This window comes from Cervus canadensis, chromosome 7 (assembly GCF_019320065.1).
Source record: "Cervus canadensis isolate Bull #8, Minnesota chromosome 7, ASM1932006v1, whole genome shotgun sequence".
NCBI classification, from domain to species: domain Eukaryota; kingdom Metazoa; phylum Chordata; class Mammalia; order Artiodactyla; family Cervidae; genus Cervus; species Cervus canadensis.
The window spans coordinates 47,369,091-47,388,978 of record NC_057392.1 but is presented as its reverse complement, the minus strand read 5'-3'; the positions used below and the strand labels follow the sequence as shown (position 1 = coordinate 47,388,978).

At 37.0% G+C, this 19,888-nt stretch overlaps 1 protein-coding gene across 1 annotated transcript in view; it reads left to right on the top strand.

The window, feature by feature from the left end:
* Positions 1-19,888, top strand: part of UBXN7 (UBX domain protein 7) — a 58,235-nt gene that overhangs the window by 13,404 nt on the left and 24,943 nt on the right. The window contains exons 2-5 of the mRNA XM_043473257.1: positions 5,815-5,962; positions 9,322-9,389; positions 17,994-18,059; positions 19,567-19,679. Coding sequence (XP_043329192.1) covers positions 5,815-5,962; positions 9,322-9,389; positions 17,994-18,059; positions 19,567-19,679 — 395 coding nt within the window. The remainder of the gene's footprint in view (positions 1-5,814; positions 5,963-9,321; positions 9,390-17,993; positions 18,060-19,566; positions 19,680-19,888) is intronic.

Sequence of the window (19,888 nt, the reverse complement as noted above, 5' to 3'; positions counted from 1 at the left end):
CTTTGTGACAGAGCTTTAGCTACTCTATCATCTGATGATTTTTTGTAGCTTATGATTATCACTTTATTTTGAGATAACACCATTTTAAAAATTTGTATGTGATGCTTTAAGTGGAAGTTTTAAGTTCATTTTTCCTAAATACCCACTTGCTATTAGTAATTTCCACAGTGTAACCATATCACTTTTATAAGGGAAGTTTAAAACATAAATATATGTGGTTTAAAATTCAAAGAATAGAGGGATTCTCTGGCAGTCCGGTGGTTAGCATCCAGTGCTTTCACTGCCAGGGCCCTGGTTCAGTCCCTGGTTGGGGAACTTAGATCCTGCAAACATTTGGCTTGGCCACGAAAAAAAAAAATTCAAAGGGTATAGAAGGCTTTTTTTGACTGAAGTCTGGCACTTCTTTCCCAGTGTACTAACTGGTTAGCTGAAGTACTATGAGATAGTTCCGAGCCTACTGGATGTTGGTAACATGGAAGCAAACAACAATGCTAGGGCTGGGGATACCAAGACAGAAACGAATCCCTGTGTTCAAGAAGCTCCTGTTCTTCTGGAGGAAAAAGAAAGTAAACCAGCATTTAGTGCTTAGTAGTATATCCACGTCGGAGAAAGCAATGGCACCCCACTCCAGTACTCTTGCCTGGACAATCCCATGGGCAGAGGAGCCTGGTGGCTGCAGTCCATGGGGTCGTGAAGAGTCGGACATGACTGAGCGACTTCACTTTCAGTTTTCACTTTCATGCATTGGAGAAGGAAATGGCAACCCACTCCAGTATTCTTGCCTGGAGAATCCCAGGGACAGCGGAGCCTGGTAGGCTGCTGTCTAAGGGGTCGAACAGAGTCGGACACGACTGAAGTGACTTAGCAGCAGCAGCAGTATATCCACATATGTAGTAGAGTATCACAGCGGTGAGAGTGGGGAGGAGGTAGTATAGAGAATGCTCAGCATGGGAATTGACAAAAGTAATGCTTACAGTGATTCTTGAGCATGCATGAACTGGATGAAGGGGGAGATAAGGAGAATAAAGACTTTCCAAACATGTAATTTGGTGTGGCAATACTGAATTTGTAGTATGGTGAAGAGGAGAGGCAAAGCCAGAGAGATAGGCTGAGGTCTCATCATAAAGGACTTGCCAGATCATAAGGACTTTGAAATTTATACTATAGGTATCAGAGAGCCATTAAAGAATTTTAAGCCATTTGTGTGTATTTGTGTTTGTATTTATGTGTGATAATTGCACTTGTATTTTAGAACATAACCTCAGCAGCAAGGTGGAAGATGGAATGATGATCAGTTAGGAGTTGAGAGTTAAAGACTTGACTTAAATATTTATTTTTAAAAATCTTTGAATATCCCTCACTGGGCTGGCAAGGAAATAAAGAATATTCAGAAGCTAAATATTAAATGAAATTGGGAATGAGACATTAGCTAGGTTTAAACTTTCACCCTGGTTGAATTTGCCCAAACTGGATGGCTTTGAATTTCTCTTTTGATAGCCTCATAGGGCACAGGAAACAAGCCTGTTGCCTTCCTAAGGAGAAGAATCTGCAAGGAGACCCCTCCCTCATGACACTGGGACCTTCGCATTTGGGGAGTGGTAGGAGAAATCTTCACTGAGAATTTATAGCAAGGGTTCTTACAAGGTCACATTTCCCCTGTGATCATATAAAACTTCAGGTCAAGAATGTATTTTAAATAGCCCCTGTTTGGTAGTGCCCTCAGGTACTTTACAAAATCTGTTAAATCATTTTCTCTGAGAAGGAGTGTACCTTCAACCCAGGCTTTATAAATCTACAGATCTTCATAAATCTATAGATTAAAATTCTGAGCCACTTGAAATCACAGTCAGAAAAGTCACAAAATGCACAAGAAACCATGGCACAGTGGGCAAGAGCCAGCAGAAACAAGAGACAGTGACCACTAGAGACTGCAGATAGTTTATCTTTTGTCTTTGTAATTCCTGTAGGTTTGATTATATATTAGAATAAATGAAAAAGATCGAAGTAAGAGTATGAAGTAAGGGTCTCTGAAACATGACCAAGCAGATTAGAAAAACCCAGAACTTCTAGTTATAAAAAATTAAAACTAAAAGTTCAGGAGGGCTTCCCAGGTGGCACTATGGTAAAGAATCTGCCTGCAATGCATGAGACGCAAGATTGATCCCTGGGTCAGGAAGATCCCCTGGAGAAGGAAATTGCAACCCACTCCAATATTCTTGCCTGAAAAATCCCATGGACAGAGGAGCCTGGCGGTCTACAGTCCAGGGGGTTGCAAAGAGGCAGATGCAGCTGGTCATAGCACAACACAAAAGCTCGTGAACAGGTGAAAGACAAATTGGCAGGGACTTCCCTGGTCCAGTGGTTAAGAAATCCGTCTTCCAGTGCAGGGGACACTGCAACAGAAGGTTGATGCATGCCTCAACTAAGACCCTTAAAAGAAAATGTCTGAGAATTTGTCAGAATTGGTAAAAGATAAGTCTATGGTTGAAGTCCAATGAATCCTAAGAAGGATAAATAGAGTCAGCAAATCAGAGTGAAACTGCTGAAGACCAAAGACAGAGAAGATCTTAAAAGCAACTAGAGAGAAACAACAGATTGCTATAAAAATGTTTTTCTTTAGTCTGGCAGCTTACTTCCCACAAGCAGTAGCAGAAGCCAGAAGACACCGGAATGCTATCTTCAGTGTACTGGGAGAAAATAACTGTCAGCCTTAAAATAGAATATCCACTGAAACTGTCTTTCAGGAACAATGGCAAAATAAAAGGCGTTATCAGATCAAAAACAAAAAACCAACACACCATCAGTCTTGGCTGGAGGAGACTCTAAGGGACAAAATTCAGGTAGAAAGAAAATCATCTCAAATGGAAAGTCTGAGATGCTTTTTTTTTTCTTTTCCATTGTGGTTTATTATAGGATATTGAATATAGTTCCTTGTGACCTGAGATGCTTTTTAATGCTCACAGAATGTCCCACCAAATAGATTTACAATTTAGATTCTACTGCTGTTAGCCATTTATGTTGTCCAGTTTTTCAGTATTAACTGAAGTTATATTGGACATGTATATAGACATGGTTATGCATGTATTTTATATAGATTTATTTAGACTAGATTTATATAGATTATTTAGACTTCTGTAGGTTTATTTAGACTACAAGTCCAAATTACTGGGTCAAAAATTGTAAAGGGTATTTTTATGTTTCCTGATAACATCTTATAAAATTGATTTCTTAGGACTTCCCTGGTGGTCCACTGGCTAAGACTCTGTGCTCCCAATGTAGGGGGCCCAGGTTCGATCCCTGGTCAGGGAACTAGATCCCAAATGCTGCAATTAAGAGTTCATATACTTCAACTAAAGATTCTGCATGCTACAACAAAGATCGAAGATTTCATGTCACACAACTCAGACCCAGTGCAGCCAAATAAATAAATATTTTTTAAAAATTGATTTCTTAAAGGGCTTTACCAGTTTACATTGCATCAGACAGATTATGTTTGCTACAAATAAATGAGTAACTGTGTGATAGGACCAGTTTTAAATGATGAAGAGTGACATTTTGTAGCAGATTTTTATTTAATTATATCTTTGACAAAAAATGTAGCATTTCTCTTCTCTCCCATTATTATGAAAATGCTTCCTTTCTGATAGAAATAGAAACTGCTAACTGAACTGCATTCTTTCTAATGAAGTAGTTCTAACTTTCTAGGATATAGTGTTTCATTTTATTTTTCAGTTTATTAACAAATATTGAATATATAGTTGATTTATTTAAAGAAATGGCAAATAAATGCTTTATTTAGTTTTTGTTTTATTATGAAGGAAGACTACTATTTTAATGCTGCTGCTTTCTTTTCTAGTTTTATATATTTCACACTAATCAGACAACAGTGTAGAATTAAATAATTATTTAAAAAAGAAAGCAAGATCCTCTATGACTCATCTCCTAGAATAATGGAAATAAACAAGTGGAACCTGATTAAACTTAAAAGATTTTGCACAACAAAGGAAACTATAAGCAAGGTTTAAAGACAACTTTCAGAATAACAAACACATGAAAAGATGCTCAATATCGCCCATTATTAGAAAAGTGCAAATCAAAACTACAATGAGATATCACCTCTCACCGGTCAGAATTAGTCGGTTAGTCGTGTCTGATTTGTGACCCCATGGACTACAGCATGCCAGGCTTCCCTGTCCATCACCAACTCTTGGAGCTTGCTCAAACTCAATGTCCATTGAGTCAGTGATGCCATCCTACCGTATCATCCTTTGTTGTCCCCTTCTCCTCCTGCCTTCAGGCTTTCTCAGCATCAGAGTCTTTTCCAATGAGTCAGTTTTTCGCATAGCGGGCCAAAGTATTGGAGTTAGCTTCAGCATCAGTCCTTCCAGTGAGTATTCAGGACTGATCTCCTTTAGGATGGACTGGTTGGATCTCCTTGCAGTCCAAGGGACTCTCTAGAGTCTTCTCCAACACCATGGTTCAAAAGCATCAATTCTTTGGTGCTCAGCTTTCTTTATGGTCCTACTCTCACATCTATACATGACTACTGGAAAAACCATAGCTTTTGTCTAGACGGACCTTTGTTGGCAAAGTAATGTCTCTGCTTTTTAATATGCTGTCTAGGTTGGTCATAGCTTTTCTTCCAAGGAGCAAGTGTCTTAATTTCATAGCTGCAATCACCATCTGTAGTGATTTTGGAGCCCAAGAAAATAAAAGTCTCTCACTGTTTCCATTGTTTCCCCATCTATTTGCCATGAAGTGATCGGACAGGATGCCATGATCTTAGTTTTCTGAATGTTGAGTTTTAAGCCAACTTTTTCACTCCCCTCTTTTACTTTCATCAAGAGGCTTTAGTTCTTCTTTGCTTTCTGCCATAATGGTCATTCTCCCATAATGGTCATTCTCCCGGTCAGAATGACCATCATCAAAAGGTCTAGAAGCAGTACATGCTGGAGAGGCTGTGGGGCAAAGGGAACCCTCTTGCACTGTTGGTGGGAGTGTAAACTGATACAGCCACTATGGAAGACAATATGGAGATTCCTTAAAAAACTAGGAATAAAGCCACCATATGACCCAGCAATACCATTCCTAGGTATATATGCTGAGGAAACCAAAATTGAAAAAGACACATCAATGTTCATTGCAGCACAGTTTATAGTAGCTAGAACATGGGAGCAACCTAGATGTCCATTGACAGATAAATAGATACAGCAGTTGTACATACACACAATGGAATATTACTCAGCCATAAAAAGGAACTTGTTTGAGTCAGTTCTAATGAGGTAGATGAACCTAGAGCCTGTTATACAGAGTGAAGTAAGTCAGAAAGAGAAAGATGAATATCATATACTAATGCATATATGTGAAATCTAGAAAGATGGTACCAAAGACTTTATTTGCAGGGCAGCAGTGGAGAAACAGACATAGAGAATAGACTTAAGGACATGGGAAAGGGGAGGAGAGGGTGAGATTTATGGTGAGAGTAAAACAGGTAGCCAGTGGGAATTTGCTGTATGTCTCAGGGAACTCAAACAGAGTCTCTGTATCAACCTAGAGGGGTGGGATGGGAAGGGAGATGGGAGGGAGGTTCAAGAGGGCAGGGACACATGTATACCTATGGCTGATTCATGTTGAGGTTTGACAGAAAACAACAAAATTCTGTAAAGCAATTATTCTTCAATTTAAAAATAATTATAAAAACATTCATTCTAAAGAGGGAAAAGTACTATTCCTTGGGCATTCTGTCTTCTGATGTGAATTGAATGTAAGAAAATGTCTTTGTTTAACTTTTTTCTTGTTTTTATACTATTTCAGGTGCAAGTGAAAGTGTAGGGAAACATATGCTTGAAGCCTGCAACAATAATCTGGAGATGGCAGTCACTATGTTTTTGGATGGTGGAGGAATCGCTGAAGAGCCCAGTACCAGTTCAGCAAGTGTCTCCACTGTCAGACCACACACAGAGTATGAATTTAATATTTATTATTAGGAGCTACCTGCTGCCAACATTGAGCAGTTAACGTTTTTGTCAATTAGGTTAATTCTCTATTTTGAACAAATAAAAAGTTGAAAGCATCTGAACGTGTCAGGTGACAATTTTTATGCTATGTGCTTTAAGTTCTCTAGAGCACTGTCAATTCTCAGAAGAATCCTATAGGTGGGTATTATTATCCACGTTTTATAGAGGAAGCTGAAGAATAGCCATTTCCCCAAGCTATGCAGCAATTAAGTAGCAGATATGCAAGTAGAGCCCAGTAAAGGTCAGATTTCCCATTTTTAGATTTTCCTACATTGTCCCAGGAAAGTTTTGAGTTGTCATGAAAAAGTTTTGAAAAAAATTCTAATTCTTTATACCTTAGATAACTATAAGTATCTAATCTTTAGAAGCACCTTCAGCATATAGAACTGTAATATATGAAGAATAGTAACAAATGATAAGTACATTGATGTTTTCTGCCCTTTACATTTGATACCAATGAGAGTTTAAAATGAATATCTATTAGGCAAAATTCCAGTAGTCTTTGGAAAGTATTAGAGGTGAATGATCCTCAAATGAAAAACATTGATTTTTGAGTCAAAATTTCAAAGATCCTTAAATAAGATTTTAATACAGATAGCCCTTTATAACTCTTTAATGTTTACAACATGAGATGCTAAACAAGAGGGAGCCCCTTAAATAGAATAGGCCAAAGGTGCAGATTTTATATTTACTAAATTAGATATAAAAAGCCACAGAAACATTCCAGGACATGTTGCTTTTTTTTTTTAAATCTAGTTCCAGATTCTAGATTCCCCACAACCTGTGAACTTTAAAGGTTTTTATCTGTATCTTACAAAGTTCTTTCCATCTGTATTGGCTGTGTATTTCAAGTTCAGTAATCCAATCTCCACCAACATAACTCAAATCTTTAATGGAAATAAATATGAAAATATGATTTAGTTTATAACAGGTATTCATAGCTGACTTGGGGGGACATATCAGTCTTCACTGTTTAAAACAGGTTTTCTTAATTGTACTTAAAAATACTTTGATTAATGAATGTCTTTTCCTACTGAATTACATTATAATTTGACTTAGATTATTTGTATTACTAATTGATTAACCTTTGATAGTGGCATCTACTTCCTAAGCCAGTGTCAGTGGCTCAAATGGTAAAGAATCTGCCTGCAGTGCAGGAGACCCAGGTTTGATCCCTGGGTGGGAAAGATCCTCTGGAGAAGGGAATAGCAGTCCACTCCAGTATTCTTGCCTGGAGAATCCTCTGAACAGATGAGCCTGGTGTGGTCCATGGGGTTGCCAAGAGTCAGACACAACTGAGTGACTAACACCATAGCCTGCTTTATCTAAACAGGTTTTCTTTCTATACAGTTCACCTTCTGTTCCATTCTTCCATTTCATTAGGTAGCCAGCAGTCTTGGAATAGATGACCTAAAATGTGTCTTTCTGTATGAGGACTGCTAATTAGCAATGACCTTAATTGGTGTATTTCATCAGATTTAAGACTTGTTTCTTGAGTAATTAAATTGCCTTCTGTGTGAAAGTTGCTCAGTTTTGTCCAACTCTTTGTGACCTCATGGACTGTGCAGTCTGTGGAATTCTCCAGGTCAGAATACTGGAGTGGGTAGCTGTTTTCTTTTTCCGGGTATCTTCCAATCCAGGGATCAAACCCAGGTCTCCTGCATTGCAAGCAGATTCTTTTTTTTTTTTTTGCAAGCAGATTCTTTACCAGCCTAGCCACCAGGGACGCCCAAGAATACTGGAGTGGGTAGCTATCCCTTCTCCAGGGGATCTTCCTGACCCAGGAATCAAACCGGGGTCTCCTGCATTGCAGGCAGATTCACCAGCTGAGCTATCAGGAAAGCCTTGGATTGAGATAATTCTGTACATGCACACACATTCACATAAAATGTAAAGTGGAGTATACCAATAATGGAAAGATCTATTCAGGTAAAAGTTGTCTGTTAAGATATCTTTTTCTTAAGATAATGGCCTGTTCTTCTTTGGTGAAAGAGATTTAATAGAGCTTCTTCTTAGAGACACATGTCTATTTCTTCAGAGTATTGCAGTTCTGTTTGTGAGCAGTGACTGAAATCCAGTAAGAAAGAGTTCTTAGTGTAATATTGAGTTATCATCATTTATGCTTCACTCATTTGGCTTATTATAGTTTTCTTTGTCTGACTAGTTCTTCTTTATTTACAGTATGTTAGTTTTTATTGACAAATGAGTATTGATACTTTATTAAATAAAGCATGTTTTGATGTTTCAACTTTTAGGTGTCAAAAACAGAGCCTTAAGCTCAGTTATTACTATTAGAAACACCTGAATGAAAAACATTGGCCTAAGTTAAATTAACATTTATTTTAAGAGCAACATATTAAATTTGGAACCTACTACATGCTATGAACATTAATCAGCAGTTTTGTATTTGAGTTAAAGCTAAAATAACTAAATGGTATATAAAGAGATGTATCATTTTTACAGCATATCTAAATGAGTATTGTTCACTAGAAGAGACGGATTATTAGTAAACCCTCTGGAGGTAAACTCTGAAGAATTTATAGGCTTTTAAAAGATGAGTTTTTTCCTGTTATTAGTGTCTCTTTAATGAAGAATCCAATAGTACTGCTTAGGTTGGACTTCCCTGGTGACTCAGTGGTAAAGAATCGCCTGCTAACGCAGGACATGCAGTTTGATCCCTGGGTCAGGAAGATCCCCTGGAGAAGAAAATGACAACCTACTCCAGTATTCTTGCCGGGAAATCTCATGGATGGAGGAACCTGGCAGGCTGCAGTCCATGGGGTCACTAAAGAGTTGGACATGACTTAGTGACTAAACAACAAAACAGCAACTACTTTAGTTCTTGTCATAACTAGCATAAAATTAACTGCCTGTTTAAACTTATATTAATATATCTGTGTTTTAATTCTGTATTTGATGTAGTGGTAATGTAATATTGCTTTCATTAAGCTCATATTTTTCCATTAATTTATTCCTGAATTTTTTGTGTGTGTGTATAAATTGCCTATCTTTTTTTTCCTTAAGAATTTAGGGGAGGGAACTTAAGAGGGAAGACACAGTATTTTTTATTTTTATGTTTGTTCTCTTTCCTTAAGCCCATTTGCTCTATCTGTGCCAGGTACCTTGTCCCAGTTGATCTCTATTTGGAAATCACTTGTCATAATTTAATGTGGTTCCTTAAAGTCACTAAGTCTGTTGTTCATTTTACTTGTTAATTTGAATGTATTCATAATAATTACAGTGAGAATAGGTAGCAGAAAACAGTTTTCATTTGGATATTTTCCCACTTATTTCTTCTTAATAGAGAGGAAGTTCGTGCCCCAATTCCTCAAAAGCAAGAAATACTGGTGGAACCAGAACCTTTGTTTGGTGGTAAGTTTACCTTTTTTTCCTAGCTTTATTTGCCTTTATTGTTGTCTTCAGGATTTTAATAAAGCTATCAAAAGATGTGAAGACTTGCTCAGATTATTATATCAAGTACAGTCAGTTCTTATCTTGTAATTCCATACTCCACTGAGGCAAGTTGCACAGTTGCCTCTTCTGAGGAGTGAATGAGATTAAAAAGTTGATAACTATTTCAGAAGGCCAAAAAGAGGAAAATAAGCAAAAGGAATTGCTGCCTTATAATGGAAACAAATCTATCATTAGATAAAAGACTCTGATTGTTTTTTTTTAATACCCACTTGACCGCCATGTCCTTACTGTCTTGATACACTATATCTTCACTCTTTTTTTTTAAATGTATTTATTTATTTGGCTGTACCAGGTCTTAGTTGGCACATGTGGGATCTAGTTCCCTGACCAGGGATTGAACCTGGGTCCCCTGCATTGGGAGCGGAAAGTCGTAGCCACTGAACTACCAGGGAACTCTTATTTAATTTTTAGAAGTGTTATTCCTGTATTGAAAAATGGAAAAAATAATCTCTATTCCATGCAAAAAATTATGGTATCAGTCTGAGGTGCATAGAGAAGATGGTAGGAAATAGAACATTTAATCAGATTTAAAGAAAATCTATAGTTTTATTGTATTTTATTAAAATAAATATTTATTTATTTGGCTGCATTAGGTCTTAGTTGCCCTGAGGCATGTGGGATCTTAGTTCCCCAACTAAGGACAGAACTTTTGTCCCCTGCATTGGAAGGCAGATCGTTATTCTTTAAAAATTTGGGGTGAGGGGGATAATTGCTTTACAGTATTGTACTGGTGTCTGCCATATATCATGAATCAGCCACAGATATACATACGTCTCCTTTCTCTTGAGCCTTTCTGTCTCCTACCCCATCCCATCCCTCTAGGTAGTTACGGAGCCCTGGGTTGAGCTCCCTGTGTCACACAGCAAATTCCCACCAGCTAATTATTTTACATATGGTGATATGCATGTTTCCATGCTGCTCTCAATTCGTCCTACCCTCTTCTACTGTGTCTACAAGTCTGTCCCGCGTGTCTGTGTCTCCATTGCTGCCCTGCAAATAGGTTCATCAGTAACATCTAGATTCCATATGCATGCGTTAATATACAATATCTGTCTTTCTCTTTCTGACTTAATTCACTCTGAACATTGGGGTACATGTGTCTCTTTCAGTTATGGTTTTCTCAGGGTGTATATTCAGTAGTAGGATTGCTGGGTCACATGATAGTTCTGTTCCTAGTTTTTTTAAGGAATCTGTACTGTTCTCCATAGTGGCTGTATCAGTCTACATTCCCACCAGCAGTGCACAAGGGTGCCCTTTTCTTTGCTTCTTCTCCAGCATTTATTGTTTGTAGATTTTTTAATGATGACCATTCTGACCAGTGTGAGGTGATACCTCATTATAGTTTTGACTTGCATTACTATAAAGCTCTTAGAGGAAAACATCAGCAGTACAGTCTTTGACACACATCATAGCAAGAGCCTCTTTGAGCCACCTCCTGGAGTAATGGAAATAAAAACAAAAGCAAAATGGAAATATACAAATGGGATTTAATTAAACTTAAAAGCTTTTACACAACAAAGGAAACAAACAAGATTAAAAGACAACCCTTAGAATGAGAGAAAATAATTGTAAACAAGATAGCTGACAAAGGATTAGTCTCCAAAATATACTACAGCTCATGCAGCTCAGTACCAGAAAAACAAATAACACAATCAAAAATGGGCGAAAAACCTAAACAGACATTTCTCCAAAGAAGACATACAGATTGCCAACAAATGCATGAAAAGATGCTCAACATTGCCTATAATTTTATTTTAACAAGCACTTACTTACCTTTTGTGAGCCAGATATTTTAGGCATTAAGAGGTATATTAAAACTGCAGAAGATAAGGAACTTTGCTGCCAGTCCAGTGGTTAAGACTCTGCACTTCCCACTGTTAGAGGCACAGGTTCCATCACTGGTTGAGAAACTAAAATTTTGCCTGCCATGTAGTGTGGCCAAAAAAACTTAAAAAAAAAACAAAACCCCAAAACCCAGAAGAGGAACTTGTGATTTGGTTGGGTATACAGAGTCATAGAAACATGTATATTTACATATGTATATGTACACATGTATATGTGTATGTTGAGAATAACGATGCCAAAACATAAATCTATAAGAAGTTTTGTAGGCAGGCTAAAAGAAGAAATAAGTTGTAAGAAAAAGATGAAGAAAATTACATAAACCATGTCTTTTGATTTGAAAAAGCAAGTTAGTTGAGAGTTTTAAGATTGATCTTTAACCTGGCAGCTTTGTAGTTTACTGTAGAAAGAAATAAAGATGTCCAGAGTCAGAAATAAAGATGGGAGAAAGAGCACTATAAGGTCTGAATATTGAAGAATAATACGTGCTTTCTGCTTTTTTTTTTCTTCATATAAATGTAACAGAGCTCAGGAATAATGCCCTTGGAAGCTTTCTCTTTCCTTTATTGCAAGAAATAAAGGCAGAATCTTTGCATGGGGAAGACAACAGCAAATGGGTTCTATGCTGTTTTACTGTTTGAGGCAAAAGAGTTTCCATCTGAAACATCACTTTCTTTTACCTCTGGTTTGATGAGGGTAGGGTTGTAAGAATGACTTTATACAGTTGGTAAGTCAGTCTGAACTTTCATTAGTAGACCTTATTATAACTTTGAAAAGGTTTTTGGAGAACTATTTTCTTAGGAGTAGTATCGAATTAAAGTATGTTTCTCAAAGTGTGGTCTGAGAGTCCCTGATACTCTTTCAGTGGGTCTGTAAGAACAGAACCATTTTCATAATAATACTAACAAGTTATTTGCCTTTTTCACAGTGTTGACATTTGGGCTGATAATTGAGAAGCAATGGTCAAATTACTGCCATCTTAATTAAATCAGGATAGTGACACCAAACTGCTGCTACTTGTTGAATTCTTCACTGATACACACTTGCAGTTTAAAAACAAAAAAAGCCAATTTTACTTATTAATGTTCTTGGCAAAGCAGTAAAAATTCATTTCATTTAATCTTGACCCACATTTTTAAACTATTGTTTTTGATGAAATAGAATGTGTACATAAGGCACTTCCACATACTGAAGTAAGTACTCTGGTTACTTTTAAGGAAAAACACTTGTACAGGTGTTTGAGTTGAAACCTAAACTAGCTGCTTTTCTTATGGAACACTATTTTTCTTGAAAGATTACTGACAAACTAGTTATTTAGAATTAGGCATTTGGCAGACATTTTCTTAAATGTGAACAAAGCCTGTTAACTGCTTCAAGGCAAACAACTGACATTAATTGTTGCCATTCATTTAAGGAAATAAAGGCTTTCATGCAGAACTTAGAATTTTAGAAAGTCTATGTCCATGATTGTGATCTTGTTAGCTTCCTAGTACTTAAAGGCTTTCTAATGAGATTCAGTCCAGTTCAGTCGCTCAGTCGTGTCTGACTCTTTGCAACCCCATGAAATGCAGCATGCCAGGCCTCCCTCTCCATCACCAACTCCCGGAGTCCACCCAAACCCATGTCCATTGAGTCGGTGATGCCATCCAACCATCTTATCCTCTGTCGTCCCCTTCTCCTGTCCTCAATCTTTTCCAGCATCAAGGTCTTTTCATTCTAATGCTCTCCTAACTGAGCTATTCTGGCTCCTTATTAGGGTCTTTTCAAATGAGTCAGCTCTTCGCATCAGGTGGCCAAAGTATTGGAGTTTCAGCTTCAACATCAGTCCTTCCAATGAACACCCGGAACTGATCTCCTTTAGGATGCACTGGTTGGATCTCCTTGCAGTCCAAGGGACTCTCAAGAGTCTTCTCCAACACCACAGTTCAAAACCATCAATTCTTTGGTGCTCAGCTTTCTTTATAGTCCAACTCTCACATCCATACATGACCACTGGAAAAACCATAGCCTTGACTAGACAGACCTTTGTTGACAAAGTAATGTCTCTGCTTTTTAATATGCTATCTAGGTTGGTCATAACTTTCCTTCCAAGGGAAGCGTCTTTTAATTTCATGGCTGCAGTCACCATCTGCAGTGATTCTGGAGCCCAGAAAAATAAAGTCAGCCACTGTTTCCACTATTTCCCCATCTATTTGCCAAGAAGTGATGGGACCGGATGCCATGATCTTAGTTTTCTGAATGCTGAGCTTTAAGTCAACTTTTTCACTCTCCTCTTTCACTTTCATCAAGAGGCTCTTTAGTTCTTCTTCACTTTCTTCCATAAGAGTGGTGTCATCTGCATATCTGAGGTTATTGATATTTCTCCCGGCAGTCTTGATTCCAGCTTGTGGTTCTTCCAGCCCAGCGTTTCTCATGATGTACTCTGCATATAAGTTAAATAAGCAGGGTGACAATATACAGCCTTGACGTACTCCTTTTCCTATTTGGAACCAGTCTGTTGTTCCATGTCCAGTTGTAACTGTTGCTTCCTGACCTGCATATAGGTTTCTCAAGAGGTGGGTCAGGTGGTCTGGTATTCCCATCTCTTTCAGAATTTTCCACAGTTCATTGTGATCCACACAAAGGCTTTGGCATAGTCAATAAAGCAGAAATAGATGTTTTTCTGGAACTCTCTTGCTTTTTTGATGATCTAGCAGATGTTGGCAATTTGATCTCTGGTTCCTCTGCCTTTTCTAAAACATACTTGAACATCTGGTTCACGTATTGCTGAAGCCTGGCTTGGAGAATTTTTTTTTTTTTTTTTGGCTTGGAGAATTTTAAGCATCACTTTACTAGTGTGTGAGATGAGTGCAATTGTGTGGTAGTTTGAGCATTTTGGGGGATTGCCTTTCTTTGGGATTGGAATGAAAACTGACCTTTTCCAGTCCTGTGGCCACTGCTGAGTTTTCCAAATTTGCTGCCATATTGAGTGTAGCACTTTCACAGCATCATCTTTCAGGATTTGAAATAGCTCAACTGGAATTCCATCACCTCCACTAGCTTTGTTTGTAGTGATGCTGCCTAAGGCCCACTTGACTTCACATTCCAGGATGTCTGGCTTTAGGTGAGTGATCACACCATGAAGATTATCTGGGTCGTGAAGATCTTTTTTGTACAGTTCTTCTGTGTATTCTTGCCACCTCTTCTTAGTATCTTCTGCTTCTGTTAGGTCCATACCATTTCTGTCCTTTATTGAGCCCATCTTTGCATGAAATGTTCCCTTGGTATCTCTAATTTTCTTGAAGAGATCTCTAGTCTTTCCCATTCTGTTGTTTTCCTCTATTTTTTTGCATTGATTGCTGAGGAAGGCTTTCTTATATCTCTTTGTTGTTTGGAACTCTGCATTCAAATGGGTATATCTTTCCTTTTCTCCTTTGCTTTTCGCTTCCCTTCTTTTCAAATCTTCCAATAATAATAATCTTCTAATGAGATTAGTGGTGACATTAACAGCTAGTTATTATTTTTTTAATATTGTATAATGAAGTGGTCAATATTTGGAATGTTTTGCATAACTCTGAACAATATTTTCAAACCACCAAAGCACACTGTTAGAAAATTGTGCGTAGTTGAAAGATTTGTTCAGATCAATATGTATTTGTATATTCAATATATATTAGATATCTGCTGCTGTTTAACAAATTGTTTCAAAGTTTGACTTCCTGAAACAACAAACGTTTGTTATATCATCATTTCTGTGTGTTAGGAATCCAGGTGTGGCTTAGTCGGGTCCCTCTGTTTATGGTCTCTCAAAGGTATAATCAAGGTGTCAGCCAGGGCTACAGGCATCCCAAAGCATGACTAGAGGAAGAGTCTAAATTCACTTATGTGGCTGGTGGTTGACTGGAGACATCATCAGTTCCTTACCACAGAGCAAATGAGAGAGCCAGAGAGGACAGCTCAGGATGGAAGCCACCATCTTTTTGTAACCTAATTATTGGAAGTGACATCCTGTCACCTCTGCCTCATTCTGTTTGATCCTGCCCATACTCAAGATGTTCATGCACAGGTCATGAGATAGGGATAATTGGGTGCTGTCACAGAGCCTGCCTACCACATAGACTAGTAGATTTCAATGGAGCAGAGTATGAAAAGTTCATTGATAATATTTTAGATTCCATGTTGCTACCAACCTTTTAAGAAATTACCACTGATTGAGTTTGGTATAGCAGCCAAGGAAAATGTTCACAGTTACCTTAAAACTGTTAAAATACTCTTCCCTTTTACAGCTACATGTCTGTGTGAAGTTAAATTTTATTTTTCTTCATATACTTGAATTAAAAGAATAGCAGATTGAATGCAGAAGCAGATCTAAAAATTCAGGTGTCTTCTCTTATGCCAGTTATTAACAGAGATTTGTGAAAATGTGAAACGGTGCTACTTTTCTCATAAAATTTTGTTTTCTCTGTTTCTCCCCTATTCTGACTCTGAAGCTCCAAGTGAATCTCTTTTAGCTCTTTGCAGCTTAATTTCTTTGACCTCAGTGACCAGTACTCTTACTTTGTGGTTAGTAGAGTAAGAATAAAGAGGACTGATGTTTACTTTTAGCATATGGTTTGGAAGAGTCTGGAAACCATGTATGAAGAGGCAGGCAGCAGTAATAATGGTCCTGAAGCTAGAGGTGTAGTGGCTTGAGGAGAGGTTCTTGCTTAGACTTAGGGTAAATAAGGGGGAAACAAATGGGAATAGGTCATGAGTCCAAGAAATATGAGGGTAGTTGGAAAGCTAGCAATAAGGGCCTACGATGAACCTCCAGGAGGTTGAGAAGGGCTAAATTGGAGGCAGGGTGGGGGGAGTGAATATGTATGTGTGTAAAGAACGTAGAATATTGATTGGCCTGCCATTGGTAATTTAAAAATAGAAAAAAAGCTACCAAAATTTTATATATTATGTACTACCTCTCCAATAATAATATGCTTTCTTAAGCAGCTGTTCAATGTCTTACCCTAAGATAATTCCTAATTGTTATGGTTAACAATTGGTTAAAACTTTCTTAATTGTTACGGTTAAATAGTACTTAATAATGAGTTTTAAGAAAGCATTGAGAAATTATTACTGCTAGAAACATACATATTTAAGATAGGAACTCTCAAATAAAAATAGTTCCAAGATTGAAGAGAATATTTCTTGCTGCTTCTGTATAAAGGGAGAGAGAGAGAAATAAGGCAATATTTAAATTTTATAAGTTTAATAAAATTTAAAATAAATTTGCATAATTTATTCGATAAAATAAAACAATTTATATGTAAAATTCAAGTTAAATTTGAAATTCAATGCAAAGTTAACATATAGAAGCCTCTCATTTTTATCAAATTCCTTTTCCTAGAGATAATATTGTGATTCTTCAATGTAAATACTGATATGCATAAGTGCATAAATGATATGTGCTAAATCGCTTCAGTTGTGTCCAACTCTTTGCAACTCCGTGGACTGTAGCCCACCAGGCTCCTCTGTCCATGGGATTCTCCAGGCAAGAATCCTGGAGTGGGTTGCCTTGCCTTTCTCCAGGGGAATCTTCCAAATGATATGCTGACAGATAATGCTTTAAACAAATAAGTAATTTTTTAACATGTGGTTCTGCATTTTTTTGTTATTTTTTTGTTTTGCTTTTTACTCAGTAGTTCTTAGACTTAAAGAATTACCCTATATAGTGGAAAATGCAGGCTATTGTGAAGGATGCTTTGAAAAAAATGGGATTGGGGGACTTTTATAGTTTCTATCTAATCTTACTATCTAATCATCATTTCTTATGGAATATTGTTCTAGTACATGCTTGCTGGGCTTGCCATAAGCCAACTTAATAACTGTCACCCATATTGAAAGAATCATTAAATGTCCTTATTTAATGTATTATTTAATGTATATAAAGACCTGGTAATTAAAAAAATATATTGTATATTATAGTTGATTTACAGTTGTGTGTTAGTTTTAGGTGTACAATAAAGTGATTTAGTTATACATAATATACATGTATCTGTCCTTTTTCACATTCTTTTCCCATTTAAGACCTGGTAAATTTTTAGGTTTAAGAACATACAGGAAGATAACATTTTGATGATTGCTTTTGAAACTTTATCTGTACAACACTTAAGGATTGGGTAATAGACCCTATTCAGCAGTATCAGAAGACATTGGTTCTGTTTATTTCTCTCTAATTATAGGAAAAATTTATACTCTAAAATTGTTTTTTTGGTGTTCATAATTCTACATGTGTGCAAAAGTAGTTCTTAAATATTATGATTTAAAATTTACTCAATTATTGCACTGAAGGGTAGGCAGATTTTTTAGGATAACCTGAATTTGGTATTTGGAGCATATGTAAGATTCATCTCCATGTGGAATCATCCTCACAATCTTTCTTCCTGTCGTTTTACACAAGTTTGGCCAAGTCTTGACTGGACCTTAATTTTCTTTTTTATATAACAAAATGTTGGTCTGAAGATGGTTATGTTAATTATATATGAATGACTTGAAGGTTTTAAAAATATTTTATTTTTTGGAAGAGGACACTATTATCAATCTGAGTGTCTTGAAATAAGAAATTCTTATAGATAAAGACATTTTAGAATTGTTACAAAATTAATGTTTAAGCTTTTGTGTCAATCCTGTTTTTTTCTCCTAAAGCTCCTAAAAGACGACGGCCTGCACGTTCAATATTTGATGGTTTCCGGGATTTTCAAACTGAAACTAGTAGGTATCTATGGATCAGTTTATCATCTTCTTTTCTCTTCCTCCTTCCCTCTGCCTCCATTCTTGTCTTTCTCTCTCTCCCTGTCTCCCGCAGATAAAACCACAAAGTGGAAAAGCAGCCATACACTTCCCTTCAGGTCAAGATCCTGGTTTATTTGATATAATTTTTTTCTTAAAAAGAAAAAAATGATTAATATTAGGCCTAATAACTTTGAGGATTCATCTTACTTAAAAAAGTAAATTATTAATTCAGTCTGTGATTGTTATTAATTCCCCCTTGCTGCTGCTGCTGCCAAGTTGCTTCAGTCGTGTCCGACTCTGTGTGACCCTAGAGACGGCAGCCCACCAGGCTCCTCTGTCCCTGGGATTCTCCAGGCAAGAATACTGGAGTGGGTTGCCATTTCCTTCTCCAGTGCATGAAAGTGAAAAGTGAAAGTGAAGTCGCTCAGTCATGTCTGACTCTTCCAACCCCATGGACTGTAGCCTACTAGGCCCCTCCGTCCATGGGATTTTCCAGGCAAGAGTACTGGAGTGGGTTACCATGCCCTTCTCCACCCATTGAGCTGAATTATTCTAAATTCTAACCTACTTGATCATAGAAGAGTAAGAGAGGTGGATATATTAGAAATCTGATAATGTACGAACTTAATCCATTTCTGAATGAGCACTTAAATGCTGACTATAATAAAATAAAAACTGATTTTCCTCAGGAACCTGATACATGTCAATTAAAGGAATGACTACAATGAAAATGATTATTGTAGGGATTGAAAAATAGAAGAAAAAGCCATATTACCCCATGCAGCCATTATTAACATTTTGGCTACAGCTGTTTGAAATAGGTTTATGTCTTTCTGTGGAATAAATTAGAACGAGAATCTTGACCATCTACTTTTAGTGGATTTAGTACTGATTTAGTAATGGAGTCCTAAAGAAAAGGACAGATGTGTTTAGAGAAAATGTGAGGAACTTTTGGACCATGTTTGATTTTGTAGTGATTTATAATGAGTTCATTGAAGCTCAGATAGATCTTACAACTTGAGAGAGTGGAATCCAGACTGACTTAAGTCATCTAGGGAATCCTGTGCCCTTCCAGGAGTAGATGACAGCAGCAGTCATTGTCTCTCACTGGCAGAATCTTTCAAGATTGGGAATGTTGCTAGAAACAACTGGAATGTAGCTAGATAAATTAGGATGACTTGTAGAACTAGATAAATGGAGATGAAAGTTTTCTTGTATGCTCAAGTTCATTTTGCGTACGTGAAGGAGATATTTTGAATAGTGACTCTGAGATAATATTTGCCTTTATCCCTACCTTTAGATAGAACTAAGTCTTAAGACTTTCTCCCCAACTTACTTTGTAATTTTTTTCAGAGTCAGCCTTAGATATTTGCATTTGAGATCAAGCACATTGTTCATTAGTTCTTGCAGTTGATACATTTTTTTAATTGGGAGATTTCATGACTTTTATGGCTAATTGAAACTTTCTTATCCTCCTGTGTTGCAGTTCGGCAAGAACAGGAATTAAGAAATGGAGGAGCGATAGATAAGAAACTAACTACCCTTGCAGATCTTTTCCGGCCGCCCATTGATTTGATGCATAAAGGCAGTTTTGAAACAGTAAGTTGTTGGAGATTCTAAACCCAGCCTGTGAATCCTTTTGCAGTTTTTAATGGCATTTTTCTAAGAGCAAAAAATAGTTTTCAACATACAGAGGAATTGGCGTCTTAATGAGATATCTAGAAAGTTACATTGATTTATATTTCTGCCACCAGTAACCTAATAAAATCACTTTACTGTGTAGCATCATTTTAGAATCTGCCATTTTT